General features: G+C 38.3%; 1 protein-coding gene across 1 annotated transcript in view; it reads right to left on the bottom strand.

Moving 5' to 3' along the window:
* LOC126106520 (vam6/Vps39-like protein) overlaps positions 1 to 20,120 on the bottom strand; it is a 119,525-nt gene that overhangs the window by 6,928 nt on the left and 92,477 nt on the right. Inside the window, exons 12-16 of the mRNA XM_049912848.1 lie at positions 16,263 to 16,467; positions 15,945 to 16,060; positions 13,767 to 13,943; positions 10,905 to 11,039; positions 4,757 to 4,851 (exon numbers count right to left, since the gene is read on the bottom strand). Coding sequence (XP_049768805.1) covers positions 4,757 to 4,851; positions 10,905 to 11,039; positions 13,767 to 13,943; positions 15,945 to 16,060; positions 16,263 to 16,467 — 728 coding nt within the window. The remainder of the gene's footprint in view (positions 1 to 4,756; positions 4,852 to 10,904; positions 11,040 to 13,766; positions 13,944 to 15,944; positions 16,061 to 16,262; positions 16,468 to 20,120) is intronic.

Raw genomic sequence — 20,120 nt, 5'->3', positions numbered from 1 at the left:
GAGTGGGGTAAGGTCAAGTGGGGGATGCTCCAGCGATCAGTGTTGGGGCCACTCATGTTCCCTGTTTACATAAATGATATGCCCCTTAGTATTACGGATACCTCTAAAATATCTAATGACATCTAGTAAAGGATGTTGTGTACAACATTGGCTTGGTTTCAAATAGTGCAGTTCATGACATAAGTTCATGGCTTGTAGAAAATAATTTAATGCTAAATAACAGCAAGACTCAGTTTTTACAGTTTCTAGCAAAACCTGAAGTTTTAATTTCACAGAATGGGCATATGATTAGTGAAACTGAACAGTTCAAATTTCTAGGTGTTCAGAAAGATAATGAACTGCCGTGGAAAGCCCATGTTCAGGATCTTGTTCAAAGACTTAGTGCTGCCCTTTTTACTATTCAAACAGTATCTGAAGCGAGTGATCGTTTGACACGAAAATTAGTCTACTTTGCTTATTTTCATTTGCTTATGTTGTATGGTATTATATGTTGGGGTAACTCTTCCCATTATAAAAGGATATTTTTGGTTCAGAAACGGGCAGTTCCAGCAATAAGTGGAGTAAGTTCATGAACCTCTTGTCGACACCTGTTCATGATTCTGGGTATTCTGACATTGGCCTCTCAATATATATATTCCTTACTGTCAGTTCTTATTGACAATATTAGCTTATTCCCAAGAATAAGCAGCTTTCACTCAGTTAATACTGGGCAGAAATCAAACCTGCATTTGGATCGGAGTTCCTTAACTTTTGTGCAGAAAGATGTGCAGTATACTGCTGCATCCATTTTCAATAAGCTACCACTAGAAATAAAAAATCTTAGCAGTAATCCATGCGCTTTCAAATCGAAACTGAAGAGTTTCCTCAGGGGTCACTCCTATTTTGTCGAAGAGTTCCTTGCAAAATTAAGCTGATTCTTGTTGCACTGTTGACTGCATTTACTTAAACTTATGGCTTGTCGTTTTTTAGGTGCACAAACATTTTATTTTTATCTGTTATTACTTTTCTGTTGTAATTTCATGTAATGACACGTTCCATGACCTTGGAATTAATGACATTAGCTACAACAGGGCATCGATTTAAATCGATGGGAAGAGTTAAAAATTTGTGCTGGACTGGGATTTGAACCCAGGTCTCTTGCTTACTATGCAGATGTGCTGACTGCTGTTCCATCTGGACATAGTGGTCATTGCAACTACATGGACTCCCTAGCACATCTCCTGTCAGACCCAAATTCTCAACTTAACCACACACTACTGATGTTGTGCTCCTTGCCCATTAGCCTCGTAACTCACTTTCCCGATTGGTATAAATCAATGCCCTCGGGTACTAATGTCATTACTTCCTTTGGGTCTTTGATTCATAGTGACTGCAGGGTCAAAATTGTGTTTTTCCTTTGGACATGTCTGAAAGAACAGACACCACATATATAATTAAGGCAAGACAACCATTATCTCTCATTCAGCAAGGACGGAGTGTGTGCACCACCCAGGAAAGCTTCAGGAAGAAAACTTTGACAGGGAGATGAAGATGGATATAAGCCTTGATCATATCATCGTAAATATTAAAGGGTGGTTCAGAAAGAGGGCCAGTTTTGAAACATATGGTAAATTTTTGTTTTTCAGTTGGTGACATTGTTTTGGATTTTTTCTATTGCCACGAACATTCCGACTGTTGACTCAGTTTGAATTTCTCACATTTGATGTCTAACCATGGAGCAGTTCACTTGTGCACAACGTATGCTAATCGTGAAAACGTTTTATCTGAATGGAGAAGTTATGCAGCAACTGTCAAATGACTTTGTGCGATTCAAGGGCATAATGAAGCACTGAATGAACCAACAGTTTGCAGAGTCATGAAAAAGTTCTTTGAAACAGGTTCAACAGTAAACCTTACAAGTCCTCGGTGACATCGTTCGGGCTGAACTCAGCAGAAAATTGCAGTGATTTGTGACAGTGTGGTTGTTAGCCCAACGAAATCATTCATCACTGTTCCCAACAATTGGGCTTAAGCTGTTCTTCAGTATGGAGAATTCTCTGGGATGCTCTCCTTTACCAGCCCTGTAAAATTCAGGTGAAAGTGACAGATCACCAGAAGAGATGACAGTTTGTTGACTAGGTTCCGACAGGAGGACAACAGCTTCATAAACAAAATCATCTTCAGTGATGACGCACATTTCCACTTAAATGGTTTCGTGAATAAGCTCAACTGCTGCATCTGGGGATCAGAAAATCCTTGCACAATCCAAGAAGCGGAAGCGCATACACAACGAGCGACAGTCTGGTGCAGCTTTTGATCGGTTGGCGTCATCGGCCTTTTTTTTTTTTTTTTTTTTTTTTTTTAAAAAAAAAAAGATGAGGCAGGACAATCTGTGGCAGTCAATGGACACCCATACTACATGTTGATGAGGGAGTTTTTGTTGCCTCATTTGGATGAAATGATGGACATTGAAGAGTTGTGGATTCAGCAGGGTGGTGTCACCTGCCATAATTCCTGTGAAACAATTCAGTTGTTCAACAAGCAGTTCTCTGATCACCTCATTTTGCGCAACACTGATCATCAATGGGCACTAAGGTCGTGTGACTTAACTGTTTGTGACTTCTTCCTTTGGGATTGTCTCAAGTCGGAGGTTTAAGCTAATAAGCTCAAAACATCCATGACTTGGAGGAGATTCGACGAGTTGTCAGAAAATGGATCCGGAATCTTGTCATGCAGTAAAGTGAATTTCATGGACAGAGTTCTTGCATGCTAGTGCAGTAGAGGTCATACGCTTCACATTTTTCGTACATGAAATGGGAAGCCTAGATGAACGTGTTTATGTTTTTTGTTTGTGCTTTTTATAAAAAAAAAATTTCTTACTTTGATATAACACAACTGACACTCTTTTGAACCACCCGATACAATCAGAGGTTTCAGGCACAGAATCAGATAGCAGTGATGATGGAATTATGATGCAGACACTTTGTTGAAACTTCCTAACAGATTAAAGGTGTGTGCTGGACTGACACTTGAATTCGGGATTTTACCTTTGCTGGCAAGTGCTCTACCAACTGAGCTACTCAGGCAAGCCTCATGGCCTTTCATCACAGCTTTACTTCTGCCAGTACCTCATCATCTCCTACCTTCCAAACTCACAGAAGTTCTGCTGTGAAACTTGCAGGACTAGCATTTCTGGAAGAAAGAGTGTTGTAGAGACACGTTTTAGCCACAGCCTGGGGAATGTTTACGGAATGAGATTTTCACTTTGCAGTGGAGTGTGTGCTGACATGACACTTTAGTGGCAGATTGAAATTGAATGGTTGACAGTAGGCAGAGTACTTGCCTGTGAAATGCAAAGGTGCAGAGTTTGAGTCTCAGTCTGGCACACAGTTTTAATCTGCCAGGAAATTTGATATCAGTACAAACTCCATTTCAGAGAGGAAATCTCATTCTCAGCCCCAGCACATATTCTACTGCAGAGTGAAAAATTTCTTCTTACCTTTTATTGATTGGGAATTTAAGAAGTATGCAGACATTCACTTGCTGTGAATAACGTAATTATAATTTTCAACATACTGCCCAAGGAAAAGCAGCTTGTTAGTTGTGATATTTAAGCTTTTCCCAGCATGTACTGTAGTACCTCGCCAGACTGTGTCGAGGGTAAACTTGTCAAAAATTCCGATACTTCAACAGGCAACGCTCTGTCATTTTCCAGGCATAAACTGGAATACGTTTTAAAATTGTAAGGGAGCATTACCTGTCGAAGTGTCAATGGTTTAGTATTTCCTTGAGTTATTTGGAAAAGATGGTTAACTGTTTGCTTGTTCCGTGGATCATAAATGCAATCTGTCTCAGTAATATCGAACAAGTTAGTTTCCTCTAATAATGCCCTTTGACAGTGAAACATGTGAAAACATGCTGACCATTTATGCAATAGTCTTTTGCCACCAATAATTCAATTCTTACCTACAGTGATTTTCATTAATAAGCAGTCAAACACACATACACATCATAAAGTTACACATTAAAAAAAAAATCCATGGAGTAGAAGGACTTGTCAAGGAAATATAGCGATTTCAGCTTAAGTTTGAAGTTAATATTGTTATATATTATATTTTTACTTATAATACAGTCGAAATTACTTTAAAATGACAAAGTACCCAGTTTTGCCGACTTTGTCACTGGACATTCATCTTTTTTGAGAAAATTTGTACCTGGCGTCTTCACAAAGCTACGTCAGCTGTTTTTGCCTTTGAACATCATGCGATGATAGCTGTGGAGCAGCAGACATGACATTGTCAAGCTGTGAATTAAGATTTCTCTGCTGTAGATTTGAACATATAATGTGATGTATTGTCAAGATGTGAATTAAGATTTCTCTGCTGTAGATTTGAACATATAATATGATGTACTGTGGACAAATGACCCCAATCGATGTCCGCAGTGACACAGTTTGGCAACACTGAATTTGTGTGCCCACTCTCTGTCGCTATGCTTACGCAAACTTCATCCCCTTTACCCTTCCCTGTCGTTCCACCCTTTTGCAGGGAAGTGCCTTCTTATGTGATGCAGACTCGCCTTCCTATGTGATGCAGACTACAAATACAGGTCACAAGCAATGGGAAAGATAAAAGATTTTATACATACAGACTGCAACTGTCAGAGCATAACTACCCTCACTTCCACTGTTTGCAGCTCAGGTGATTAATTCCCATTTCTTGCACTGGTAATATTTTGTTAGGTGAATTATACCTAACACTATAAGACAAGCATTTACCTCTGATTTCCAAATCGCTTCTTACAGACAGGACACACGTTGAACTCCGTCATGGTAATGCTCTGAGATTCGTACTGCATCCTCATCTCCTGCACCTGCAAAATTACAATTTAAACACAATTTAGGCACTGCCTACTTACAGTTATGAAACACTAATCCTATTTCAAAGTGTGCCCTTTCTTATAGATCACATGGTCCAGTATAGCCCAAATGTGAATGAAACTCACTCACTCACTCACTCTCTCTCTCTCTCTCTCTCTCTCTCTCTCTCTCTCTCTCTCTCTCTCTCTCTCTCTTACTCCTGCAAACTCACACAGGAATACATTTTACGTTTGGAAACTGACATTATGCTGTGGTCAGCAACTTTGTGTACCTACTTTGGTTAACACTAGTCATGTGCTGTGTGCAGAATACTTATATTTTATATCTGTTTATTTATGTCTGTGGACCATTCTGTACAATGGTATTGGACAAGTTCACACGAAGTTTGAAAAATTACAAGTTTCGGAAACAAATAATTATATGCATGTATCAGTAAAATGACTTATTTCTTCATAAACAGCCTTTAAAATAAATAAATAAAGAAGCACTATGTTGTTTGTTGTTGTGGTCTTCAGTCCTGAGACTGGTTTGATGCAGCTCTCCATGCTACTCTATCCTGTGCAAGCTTCTTCATCTTCCAGTACCTACTGCAACCTACATCCTTCTGAATCTGCTTAGTGTATTCATCTCTTGCCCCCCCCCCCCCCCCCCCTACGATTTTTACCCTCCACGCTGCCCTCCAATACTAAATTGGTGATCCCCTGATGCCTCAGAACATGTCCTACCAACCGATCCCTTCTTCTAGTCAAGTTGTGCCACAAACTTCTCTTCTCCCCAATCCTATTCAATACTTCCTCATTAGTTATGTGATCTACCCATCTAATCTTCAGCATTCTTCTGTAGCATTTCGAAAGCTTCTATTCTCTTTTTGTCCAAACTATTTACCGTCCATGTTTCACTTCCATGCATGGCTACACTCAATACAAATACTTTCAGAAATGACTTCCTGACACTTAAATCTATACTCGATGTTAACAAATTTCTCTTCTTCAGAAACGCTTTCCTTGCCATTGCCAGTCTACATTTTATATCCTCTGTACTTCGACCATCATCAGTTATTTTGCTCCCCAAATAGCAAAACTCCTTTACTACTTTAAGTGTCTCATTTCCTAATCTAATACCCTCAACATCACCCGACTTAATTCGACTACATTCCATTATCCTCATTTTGCTTTTGTTGATGTTCATCTTATATCCTCCCTTCAAGACGCTATCCATTCCGTTCAACTGCTCTTCCAAGTCCTTTGCTGTCTCTGACAGAATTACAATGTCATCAGTGAACCTCAAAGTTTTTATTTCTTCTCCATGGATTTTAATACCTACTCCGAATTTTTATTTTGTATCCTTTACTGCTTGCTCAATATACAGAGTGAATAACATCGGGGAGAGGCTACAACCCTGTCTTACTCCCTTCCCAACCACTGCTTCCCTTTCACATGTCCCTCGACTCTTATAACTACCATCTGGTTTCTGTACAAATTGTAAATAGCCTTTCGCTCCCTGTATTTTAGCCCTGCCACCTTTAGAATTTGAAAGACAGTATTCCAGTCAACATTGTCAAAAGCTTTCTCTAAGTCTACAAATGCTAGAAATGTAGGTTTGCCTTTTCTTAATCTTTCTTCTAAGATAAGTTGTAAGGTCAGTATTGCCTCACGTGTTCCAGGATTTCTACGGAATCCAAACTGATCTTCCCAGAGGTCGGCTACTACTAGTTTTTCCATTTGTCTGTATAGAATTCGTGTTAGTATTTTGCAGCTGTGGCTTATTAAACTGATTGTTCGGTAATTTTCACATCTGTCAACACCTGCTTTCTTTGGGATTGGAATTATTATATTCTTCTTGAAGTCTGAGGGTATTTCGCCTGTTTCATACATCTTGCTCACCAGATGGTAGAGTTTTGTCAGGTCTGGCTCTCCCAAGGCCGTCAGTAGTTCCAATGGAATGTTGTCTACTCCGGGGGCCTTGTTTCGACTCAGGACTTTCAGTGCTCTGTCAAACTCTTCACACAGTATCGTATCTCCCATTTCATCTTCATCTACATCCTCTTCCATTTCCATAATATTGTCCGCAAGTACATCGCCCTTGTATAGACCCTCTATATACTCCTTCCACCTTTCTGCTTTCCCTTCTTTGCTTAGAACTGGCTTTCCATCTGAGCTCTTGATGTTCATACAAGTGGTTCTCTTATCTCCAAAGGTCTCTTTATTTTTCCTGTAGGCAGTATCTATCTTACCCCTAGCGAGATAAGCCTCTACATCCTTACATTTGTCCTCTAGCCACCCCTGCTTAGCCATTTTGCACTTCCTGTCGATCTCATTTTTGAGACGTTTGTATTCCTTTTTGTCTGCTTCATTTACTGCATTTTTATATTTTTTCCTTTCATCAATTAAATTCAATATTTCTTCTGTTACCCAAGGATTTCTACTAGCCCTCGTCTTTTTACCTACTTGACCCTCTGCTGCCTTCACTACTTCATCCCTCAAAGCTACCCATTCTTCTTCTACTGTATTTATTTCCCTCATTCCTGTCAATTGTTCCCTTATGCTCTCCCTGAAACTCTGTACAACCTCTGGTTCTTTCAGTTTATCCAGGTCCCATCTCCTTAAATTCCCACCTTTTTGCAGTTTCTTCAGTTTTAATCTACAGGTCATAACCAATAGATTGTGGTCAGAGTCCACATCTGCCCCTGGAAATGTCTTACAATTTAAAACCTGGTTCCTAAATCTCTGTCTTACCATTATATAATCTATCTGATACCTTTTAGTATCTCCAGGGTTCTTCCATGTATACAACCTTCTATCATGATTCTTAAACCAAGTGTTAGCTATGATTAAGTTGTGCTCTGTGCAAAATTCTACCAGGGGGCTTCCTCTTTCATTTCTTAGCCCCAATCCATATTCACCTACTACGTTTCCTTCCCTCCCTTTTCCTACTCTCGAATTCCAGTCACCCATGACTATTAAATTTTCGTCTCCCTTCACTATCTGAATAATTTCTTTTATTTCATCATACATTTCTTTAATTTCATCATCATCTGCAGAGCTAGTTGGCATATAAACTTGTACTACTGTAGTAGGTGTGGGCTTCGTATCTATCTTGGCCACAATAATGCATTCACTATGCTGTTTGTAGTAGCTTACCCGCATTCCTATTTTCCTATTCATTATTAAACCTACTCCTGCATTACCCCTATTTGACTTTGTGTTTATAACTCTGTAGTCACCTGACCAGAAGTCTTGTTCCTCCTGCCACCGAACTTCACTAATTCCCACTATATCTAACTTAAACCTATCCATTTACCCTTTTTAATTTTTCTAACCTACCTGCCTGATTAAGGGATCTGACATTCAACGCTCCGATCCGTAGAACGCCAGTTTTCTTTCTCCTGATAACGACATCCTCTTGAGTAGTCCTCGCCTGGAGATCCGAATGGGGGACTATTTTACATCCGGAATATTTTACCCAAGAGGATGCCATCATCATTTAATCATACAGTTAAGCTGCATGCCCTCGGGAAAAATTACGGCCGTAGTTTCCCCTTGCTTTCAGCCGTTGCAGAGTTACATATGAAACATTACATTAAATTTTTGCTCCAAGGTATTCTTTAACATATGTGGATAAGTTTTAATCAAGTGACATTTCAGTTTATTTTTGAAGGCAGGCATACTTTCTATTATCTTTATACAGTTTGCCAAACCATTGCATAGAAGGCATCCTGCTCTTACAGGCTCTTTGTTTGTTAATTTGAGCCATCTTCCTTCAACATGATAATCATTTTTATTTCTTGTGTTATAGTCATGAATACCTCTATTTAATACTGCAGCATGCTTACTTTTTCCATAAACAATTGTTTCATTTACGTATAGCGACACCACTGTTGATATGTTTAGTTCCCCGAATTTATTTATGCAGAATCTCTTGGAGGTAATTTTTTTATGCATCCTACAGCCTTTTTTCTTTTTTAGCTTTAGTATTCTTTGTATTTGCACATTTGTAGAATTTCCCCAGATCAGCATACCAAATGAAATTTGTGAATGAATTAGCCCAAAGTACACTGTTGGCAGTGTTTGTGTGTGTATTGTCCTTCACATTTTCCTTATTAGATATGACAATATTATTTATATGCTTCTCCTACATCAGGTACCTGTCCACTGTCATGCCCAGGAATTTATAAGTGTCTATCTCTTTTAGAGCAACATCTCCAAGCTTGACAGTAATACGTTCAAGTTAGGTGGTTTGTTTGCATGTATTTGCATATATGTGGTTTTATTTACATTTATAAAAAAGATTATTTCCTGTGAAATAATTGTTTCTATTTTCCATATTTAGAGAAGCTTGCTTTTACAAGTTGCCTACTGAAACACTACTTATAACAAATGAAATGTCATATGCATACATGACAGCACTCTCACCTACTATTTTGGGCATATCATGTACATACAAAATAAAAAGGATGTAAGCCCAGCACTGATGCTTGAGGCATTCCATATTTAACTAATTCAAAATTTCAGTAGACATTTGCAATAGTATTGTTCACATGTTGTGTTGTTTCTACGCACTGTTCTCTATTTTCCATGAATGATTTTATGAATTGGCTGCTTTCTGCCTTATACCATAACACTTAAACTTTTCAAATAATATGCTGTGGCACACACAATCAAAAGCTTTTGAAAGGTCAAAAAAATACTACAAACTTTCTTTTGTTGGTCTATCACCTTAGTTTCAATGCTATAAATTCAGCTATTGCTGTATTGGTCGATCTACCCTTCCTAAACCTATAGTGTGCATCATTCAAAGTAATGCATTTTTCTATAAAATTTTGTATTGTATCTTTAATTACATATTCTATTATTTTACATAAGAGAGATGTAATAGTTATTGGTTGGTAATTTCCTACATCTTTCTGTCTGCCTCCTACGAAAATAGTGATCACTTTACTTTTTTTAAAAGTATTTTGGGATTATTCCTTCTTCCATGGCTAAGTATATATGAGAAAATTTGGAGGCTTTACCATCCACTGCAGGTAGCATTTAATTAGTCAAGTAGATATACTATCCAGTATACAAAGTATACATACAAGACAAAGTATGTATACTTTGTATGTATTTTGTGTCAGAAGGGTTTTTGCTTTATTAATTTGTCCACTACCTCAACACAATGTTTCTTTAAAATACTACCGATTTCTTTAGTGTCCTTGATTTCCTTAGCATTTTTCTTTATAGTTCGGTTCTCACTGTTTTACATATCTACATCTTTGGTCTCTTTCTTTATGTATGACCATGTGGTCTTTGTGACATTATTAGAAGCTGTAATTGTTTATGTAATAACTGGATTTGGTTTCTTTAATCAGGTTCTATATGATCTCTTCTTGTCTCTATAGGCATCAACATTTCCTCTTGTTAAATTTGTCTGAGATTGTTCATACATAGTTTCTACCTCTTCCCTCTTTCCTTTTACATCTGCCTTGACCCAATTTTTATTGCACTTAACATTTGTACTCCTACATACTAATGGACATACAAGATCTCTGTAACAGGATAATGTTTTGGTGAATGATTTCATTACCATATTTAAATTTAGTGTTTAGTATATATTGCTCCAGTCTTCAGATTGCATTAATCTTTGTAGCCTCGATGTGTGTGCTTGCTTTTGTTTGCTGTAACTCTTTAAAGATATTTTCTGAAATTGATATTTTATCTGATACCTCTACTAATACCCCATGGTGGTCCCCAATATACTTTTTGTCTGTATTGTGCTATATTGGTAATTACAGATCTATAAATGTTTCTATATCTTTACTGTACATTTTGGGACTACATACTACTAGATTTAGATCATAAGTGTTAATTGAATCACCTGAAACTACTTGCTTAACAGTTTTCTTTCAGTGTGTTAATATTTAGATCACTTGCTATTATTAAGCATTGTCTAACAGAACTTCTAGCTCTTTTAGAAAGCCATTTACCTGACTCTTTGGTGATCTGTATATGCCTAAAATAGAGCATCACACCAATGGCATGGTCGTAAGTTTCACGAAGGAGCTCACCTGTAAATGTTCAGCGTAGAGTAGACCCTTGAGGACCTGTGTCGTTCTGCGCTCACTCAGTTTGTGCTGCAGACTCGACTCGAGGAAGTGCTTGATGCGGATCAGAGGGACTCGATCTGGAAGCGCCGTCAGGGCCTGTTTCAAGAAAAACATACAGTATTTCCACATGGCAAAGCTAGAAATCTAGTATCAATTGAGAACTTGAGTTTAACACTGTGGCTATATTTATCTTCTGGTTACCAAAACTCCTTTCTTTGCACAGTGCTCCATGTCAATTCTGATCAAATTAATGGCTATGTGTATTATGTGCATTATATCTGTTAGCACTATCTACTCTTTCTTTTCCCTTATGCCAGGCTGTTCCAGATGGCCCTACTTCACTGTGACCACACCTTGTTCTGTTGCTTATACACAGCCTTCCCCACCAATATTAAGACAGATTTAAATTATTTTAATAGAACACTTCTGATGTAAAGATCTAGTTATTATTAGTGTGTGTGATAAAATTAATGCGGCCTTGGTGACTTTTGTTTGTTATGGGCATTAGCGTGAGGTCTAAGGCACTTTTCTGTGACTAAAGTTCCATCTCCTAATGCTGGAGACATCACTAAAGGCTATAAAAACACAGGTAGTATTTTTAAACTCAACAGTCATTCACTGCAAGCTGAACTGAAATTACCAGGGACATAAATATTGATTGTGAAAGTTGTTGTTGTTGTGGTCTTCAGTCCTGAGACTGGTTTGATGCAGCTCTCCATGCTACTCTATCCTGTGCAAGCTGCTTCATCTCCCAGTACCTACTGCAACCTACATCCTTCTGAATCTGAACAGTCATTCACTGCAAGCTGAACTGAAATTACCAGGGGCATAAATATTGATTTTGAAAGTATACTTTAAAATTAATGAATTGATGAACAAACTGCATTTATTTAAAATGATCAGTACAGGAGACAACATTTTTTAATGTTTTTCAACCTCTAGAATTACTTACATATGTGTTTTGATATTTATCTACAAAAATTTATGCGGCTTTGTCAGATTTTTTAGAGAGGGTTTCAGGACCTGTGTAGACTCAAATATGAATTAAAATTATTTAGCTATCCATTTTCAGTTGCAACCTACCTTTCTAAATGCAAATAGAAGCAATTTGAATAAAACTGCACTTAGCTCAAGAGCAGCATTACAGGAGTATGAATTTGGCAAAATTGTGTCATGACATACATGTAGAAGTTTCCCAAGGGACAAATAAATGTGATCCATATCATGTCTATGTTTGGGCCAACATTTCATTTTGCACTGTTTTTTACTGTCATGGGAAAAAACATAATAAAAATAAAAGTTAGAAATTTTTATGTAGGTTGAATTTTTCTGATACTCACACCCACTTACAATAATATTTGCTCTTTCTCCTTTTTTAACCAGTCTTTCAGCTGTTTTGATGTGGACAATTATGACTTATTCTGGCCAGCCTCTTTGTATCAGATTAGCACTTATACCTAATGCCCTCATTGATTCCTTGGATTTTTCTGTCTCTGTCTCCCCCTACAATTTTTGACATCTACAGCTCTCTAGCACCTGGAAATTATTCCCTGATGCCTTAACCCATCCTGGCATCTATTCACTTCTTATAGTCATTTTTTTCTACATATTCCTTCCCTTGCAAATCCTACAAAGTCCAGCATCTTTCTGCAGCACCGCATCTCAAGCACTTCTATTATCTTCTTTCCTAATTTTTCCAGTCCACGATTCACTAACATACAATGCTGAGCTCCTTATGGACATTCTCAGAAATTTCTTCCTCTTATCTAGTCTTACATTTGAAAGTAATAGACTTTTTTAGTGATGGACACCCTCTTTGCATGTTCTAGTCTGTTTATTACATCCTCCTAGCTTCATCCAGTACATCTTATTTTGATCCTGAGGTAGCAGGATTCCAACCCTTTTCCAAATACGTCGTCCCCATTTCTTATGTTAAAATTATTGCTAATCTCATTTCTGCTGCTCCTCATTACGTTTTTATCTTTCTTTGGTTCACTTTCAATTGATATTATGTGTTCATCTTCACCACTTTCACAAAAGATAACCATGTGATTCTTATCACTGGTGTCCTTTCACTCTGAACTTTTATCCCACTCTTGAACCTTTCTTTCATTTCCTTCACTGTTTCTTTGATGAACAGATTGACCAGTAGGAGAGAAAGATTACATACCTGTCGTACGCCTATTTTAACCTGAGCACTTCTCTGTTGGTATTTCATTATTATTTCTCTAACTTGGTTCTTACATGTAACATATCTTGTCTGCCTTTTCCTTTAGCTTATATCTATTTTTATGGGGATTTAAAACCACTTAAAAAAATCATTTTGTGTCACCGAATGCGTATTCTAGGTTAATGAAAATCACTGTACATGAACATTTTGTTTGACACAAAGGAAAACAAAAAGAAATCAATAGGCGATAACTCAGATTTCCACAGGTGTAGCCTTCAAAATGCTTTAGTGGTTCTTTAAAAATGATTTATTTTTTAAAAAACTTTCACCCACTGTTTTACTCCCCCCCCGGTCAATTTTCCAAAAATGACAAAATACATATTTTTTTAAATTTCTGACTGAGAAACCAAATACCAATTTTCGTAGTTCTAGCTTCATAACTGTCATTTTTCAAAAAACCTTTCATCCCATATTTCACCCCCTTATGGGTGGAATTTAAAAAATCCATTCTTAAATGATGCCTACAGTATAAGATCAACACCTTTTCCAAATTTCATGTTTCCATTATTATTATTTATTCCACTTCATTTGAGCATTCTTTCTAATCTTCCATGATTCTCTCATTTTTTTCCCTGAGAGAGAGAGAGACTTACTTTGACAGGATGAATCTTGCTGGCATGCTGCTCCAGTAGTGTGAGGGCAGCCTCCAGGTCTGGCTGGACGGTCGGTGGGGACGGGACACCGACAAGCCAGCTCTCTGGCGGATTCACCAGCATGCGCATCAGTATCGCGTACACCTCATCGGCACCCTCTGCCTGCTGCCTATACACCTGGAAAGAGAGAAGGATAAATATACGCATCAAAATAAAGATTACAGCACAGAATATTTGTACACATTTAGATGCACTATTCAGTGAACCACTGCTACAAGGGTCATGGTGAAAGTTACAATAGTAATAGTGAAAAGGAAAGTTACTAGCAGGGTACGCAGTTCCTAGTTTATAATGCAAGGAGTAATGAAGATTTTCACTTAGACAGCGAAAGAGTCCAATTAATGGAAATCAGTCCACATATCAAAAGAAGTCATGTACTGTAACTCCTAACCCAGCAAGTTCGAAAGATCAGAGAGTGAAAAATTTAAGCGAGACCTCAAGAGACAGCTTACAGCTAAATATCCATATGGCCCAGAACTGAATCATGAAGTTGGGAAAAATTAAAATCTTAAGTGCTGTTCTATTACTTTTATATTAAATATACCTATGTATGTTAAGGATAAGTGCTCTTCAAATTTAGTGTTGTGTTTGTGAAAGAATTATAAGTATAATGCAATAATTTTAAATTCATGCATATTTAGTCACATGCTGGAAGCAAATAAGCAAAAGCAACTGTTCTGCTACAGCTGAAATTCCAACTATGTGATGAAAACGTCTGCACTGTTGTAGTGTACAGCCCTTACACTGTGTTGACACACAGATATGTCGTTAACTTCAATCGTGTGACCAAACACTAAATTTACGAAATGTTTCGGACAGCGTGCTGCTGTGGAATTCCTTGTTAAAGACGAAAGTCTGCTGCTGAAATTCATCTCAGACTATAATGTGTATTTGGAGATGGGCCCTTGGGCAGCAACAGTGTGAGGGGTGAAACACTTTGAAAATGGGAACACGAGCTTAGAAAATGAGCCTCATAATAGTTATCCTTGAGGTATCCCCACTGAGTGCAATGAGGAAAGAGCTGACAAATCAATTAGAGAAGACTGTGAATGAAATCAGACAATAATTCAACAGGGCGCAGTGCAGTGCAGGAAATGCCTCTATGCTTGGTTTATCAAGAAGTTTATGCCTGGTTGGTCCTGTGTTTACTGACCAGATATCATGAAGTTCAGTTATGAACTTTCACCCAAAACTTTCTTCAGAGACTTTGAAAAGAAGTGGAAGATTTTTTGATGAGTACTGAGTCAGGTAATGTAAGCTGCTTCCATCATTATGAGCCTGAAACAAAATGCCAGACAATGGCATCATTCAAATTCCATATCAAAAAAGAAAGCAATATGGAAAACTTATGGGCAGTGTCCCTTGTATGTTGCTATATTCAGGCAGGGGAATTTATGGAACCTAGTCTGTATCGAACAGACAACCATGCAGGACACTGCTAATCATAGTTCAGTATTAGCAGAGGTGTGTGTACATTGCATATTAAGGCAGTAGTAGCGACACATACATCTGTCTCATAAAACTAAAGAGTGAAGCTCGCAATGACTAGAGCACATTTGTACTGTCCAATATAGACAGAAAGAATTCATTTTCCAATGTTTTCGACTTCCCTCTTTTTTACTCCATCATGTAACACAATTATTATATTATACAGGCAGAAATGAAATGGCAGCCACTTCTAAAAAATTAATGGCTCATTTCATGATAATCAAACATGTACAATGATTGTGGCAACAAGTGTAATGATACATAACAGTAAAACTAAACAACAAATTTCTTGAAGGTAGAAAAATTCGTGGTACATCAGCACTGCTATGTATGTTAGAAAATAAGGGAAAAATTAAGTGCAATGGCGACACAGATCTGTACAGACTGTCATCAGTTTGTAAAATTACTTTGTAGTACTTAAAGACACAAATGTTATAGGTCATTTTATGAATAAAGTACTTTCCTTTTAAAAGTTATTCTTTGAATAGAAGCCATATTATAACCACAACAAAGGAAACACAAACATGCCTTTTATATAGCAATTAAATAATATGGCCAGGTGCACGAACTTCAGCAGAGAATGTACGTTTTGGTATCAAGAGTGCATCAGTGGAGCATGTGCCTGCTTACCTTATCACAATATCGCATTGCCTGCTCCACATCACCAAGAACACTGACATAGATTGACAGTGCCTGTTCGTGACGACCCAGTTTTCCAAGAACTGTAGCACGTTCCTCAAAGAGATCTGAAATAAAAATAAGTATTCAGGAGTGGCAGGGTGTGAATCACAAAAATATTCTTAAGTATAAATAGTTCAGTACTGCACACACATTTTCTGAAGCATTACATTAGAACAAATCCCACGCAGTGTTACACTGTATGTTGCACAAAAAAAAGCTACTACTAGGTTTAAAATAGATGGTCACATTCCAAAATTAAATACTTACTGTCATACGGGAAGTGAATGAGCACAGTCTCGGGCGTATAGTGTTCAGACACCTCAAGAAAGTCTTGCAGCTTCACACGTAAAGCACGTCCGGCCTCAAAAGTCTCAGGGTTTTGTAGAAGCTGCAAACTGTGCTCCCTGTACTGATGCACCAGAGCATTGTGGAAGATGCAGTTCTTTTCTTGCCACACATGAATCACATGCTCCTGTAAAAACACAAATAGAAGATTGTCTGTGTCACTATAATCCACTAAGTTTTTTTCCCCCAACTTGGAATGCTTCATTATCGTAGGAGTACACAGTATTGGATTGTCAGCTGCTGGTGATTTCAATCTGTAAAATTCTTTCTTTACTGTTTTTTAATTTTGTAGTGCTATGGATTTAAGATTTATACAACTCCATATCATGGCATCTGCTCGAGATGCATTCAGAATTCTGCAAAATATATGTACACTATTTGATCAAAAGTATCTGGTTACCTATTAATGGAGTCCGCCCTCGATAGCTGAGTGGTCAGTGCAACAGAATGTCAATCCTAAGGGCCCGGGTTCAATTCCCGGCTGGGTCGGAGATTTTCTCTGCTCAGCAACTGGGTGTTGTGTTGTCCTAATTATCATCATTTCATCCCCACAGATGCGCAAGTCGCTGAAGTCGTGTCAAATCGAAAGACTTGCACCTGGTGAACGGTCTATCCGACGGGAGGCCCTAGTCAAACGACATTTACATTTACCTATTAATGGACACTAATATGGGGTGTGTCCACACTCTAACGTTTTCCTGATGACCGAAGACTGTGTGGTCTTGGGGTGCAAGTTGCACACATCTCTCGCAGGTGATTTACGTATCGTGTGCAGCCAATCTTCTTCTCAGGACAGACGACTGCTTCGGTCTTCACAGTGCTTCTTCTCCGAAGATTTTGTGCTGGTTAGGGAAATGATACTGAACTACTTCTCTACTTTTGAAATGATTTCTTACTCTCAGAATACTCTCACATAAACTTCGTTATATTTTCTTCTCCACAACAAATCAAATACACAAGTTTCACATGCGCTTTCAAGTCTCGTAAATCAACTATGTCTGGAAAACATTAGTACTTAACATACATCATTACCGTCTCTTTTTGTTTTAATAACCCTCGTCAAAAAAGTTCTTGCTCCTAGCAAGTCAAACAACAGAGTATAAGAGTCTCTAGGTAAAACATATTTTGTTTGTCACAATAGTCACTACTATTTCACTGCCAAAGAGTAGCTCTTGATTACTCCTTGTACTGGACATACGGCTTCCAAGACGTGCACGGCCACCACTTGCAGTGCCGACAGACCGCCACAACTTTAGTCTTCTCGTAACACACGCCCGTCCTGCACACACACATTAACCGTGGCGCAGTAGACACATTTGCACTCTCACAAACTCATCCTTAAAATATCATGTGTTTGAGACAGTGAAATACGAGTGTCTCTAGAATTTACCCCAAAATTCTTGAGGCACAACAAAACTTCGCCTTTATGACGGATTCACCTCTGCTGGGGACACTTTCAACGAAGTGTCTGAATGTCTGTGGAAGAATGACAGCCCATTCTTCGTCAAGTGCCCAAAACCAGAGAAGGTAGTACCTTTGGGGTCTAGATTGAAGTTGACAGTCTAACACGTCCCAAAGGTGTTTCACTGGGTTCAGGTCGGGACTCAGGACAGGAAGTCCATTTCATGAATGTTATTGTCCACAAACCATTCCCTCAGAGAGGCCACTTTATGACAGGGTCCACTGTCATGCTGATACAAACGATCACCACTTCTGAACTGTTCCTGTAATGCATGCAGTACACAATTCTGAAAAATGTGTTCTTATCCTTCTGAACCTAGCATTTTCTTAAGCACAATAATCACAAAGAACACCTCCATAATGTAACACCATCTTCTCTGTAGTCCACTGCTGGCACTACACATGACAGCTGGTAACATTCTCCATGTACTGGCCAAGCCCAAGCTCAAACCCAAACCCTTCCACAGGACCGCAATGATTCGTCCTTCCAAATCACTCATTTCCTGTCATCCGTCCAGTGCATAGTGGTGTCGCTCTCTACAGCATCTCGAGCGTCACTTGGCACCGGCCACAGAAACGCGTGGCTTATGAGGAGCTGCTCGACAGTTGTACCCCTATTCTTTCTGACTTCTTACGCACAGTCATCGTGCTAGCCGGACTGCTACTAGCATCCTGGAATTCACAAGTGATTCCTTCCACTGATTTCGTACAGTTTTTACAACATTTTTCACAATGCTCAACGATCCCTGTCTGTCAGTAAACGACGTCTGTCTGGTCTCGGTTTAGGGGTGGTCATTTCTTCGTACATTGTATATCCACTTCACAATCACATCACCGATGTTTGACATGGCCAGCTGTAAAATGGTGGAAACATCCCTGATGTTTTATTACTAAGGTGACATCCAATGAATAGGCCACGTTCGAAGTCACTGAGCTCCCCTGACGGACTCATTCTGCTGTTATTGCTTCTCTGCTGACAACACTACACTACCCCCGCCTCCTTTTATACTGGTGGGTCTACCTCTTGTGACACATAATGGTCAGTATTTTGACTGGCTGTTATTCTGATTGATTATCACATTCAAATAGCATTTATGGTCAATATTCTCACAAAATATCTGTTATTTTCATGTAATTAAATCTTAAAAATCATAAAATATAAAGATTTGGTCACACGATCAAAAACGCTCTGTTATTGGCCAATGTTCTAGTGATGTCGCAGACTAGGAGTAAGACGAAGCTATACGTGTGTGTTAGAGTTGTTTTACAAGAAAGTTAAAATATTCTTTTGGGTGGATCTGAATTAGCAATCTATGGACATCATGTTTTGGAATTAGACGGTCTACCAACTGAGCTACTTAACAATTTATGTGATGTTGGGTAAAATGACAATTTTCACTAAAAGTTTAATAATGATGTTCTCTTTCCTGGGAACAGTGTGAAAGCATACCTTGGAAGTAAATTAATGTTAACTTCACAGTGCAACACATTTTTAATGAAGTTAGTGACATGGAGCGTCGCTCTGGTGGCAATTTGCCAGTATAACGCAAACAACATTTTACGCATCTTCTCATTCTCTGGGGAGAGAAAAAAAAACTTTTGACGTGTTCTTGTAGATGTATTTGTACAGTATGGCACTATATACCATTTATGATCCACTTTCTGAAATGTAAATTCCAACACATCACTGTGAATTAGCTTTATGACAGTAGGAGCATAGAGCTAGCCAGAGACGTCACAGACATCATGTGCCTTGAATGGAGCATTTTAATGGGATTTCATTTTATTTGTATTTCATTTCTGTTTTTATAAAAGTATACCGAAATTCAAGAGGGGGAAAAATTACGTTATGAGTATAAAATGACATAAATAATCATTTAAGACAATTTTCAGAAAACAGTCAAATACCTTAGTTTGTATTAACAAATAAGGGGACAGAGTTTCTGCCAGTGATCATATCCAGGAAGTGAAGTGTACAATACAAATGACAGACATGCCGAAAAATGAATGGGCCATACTTCCTAGCTTTCAGAACTAATAGTTCCTTCATTATATAAAGCACAAAGAACAGGTCGGGGAAAGTTAAAAAGGATGAGCAAGCCACTCTGACCCCAGGATGGGAGAGACTCACCTGTAGTGGGAACAATTGCAGTGGGGTCATTCCATGTCAATTCAACCAATTTGAGAAAATGTTCCAGCTGATAGTCTCAGATTTGGCTGAAATTTAGCACGCCAATGCTACCAAGTGTGGAACACTCATGTACAAAATTTTAAGTTCCCCTGCCAATTAGTTCCAGAATTATGGCTTGTGAAAGAAGG

The sequence above is a fragment of the Schistocerca cancellata genome, chromosome 10, assembly GCF_023864275.1.
Source record: "Schistocerca cancellata isolate TAMUIC-IGC-003103 chromosome 10, iqSchCanc2.1, whole genome shotgun sequence".
In the NCBI taxonomy this organism is placed as follows: domain Eukaryota; kingdom Metazoa; phylum Arthropoda; class Insecta; order Orthoptera; family Acrididae; genus Schistocerca; species Schistocerca cancellata.
Note: the sequence above shows the minus strand (reverse complement) of the source record. Positions and strands in the feature narration are given on the sequence as shown.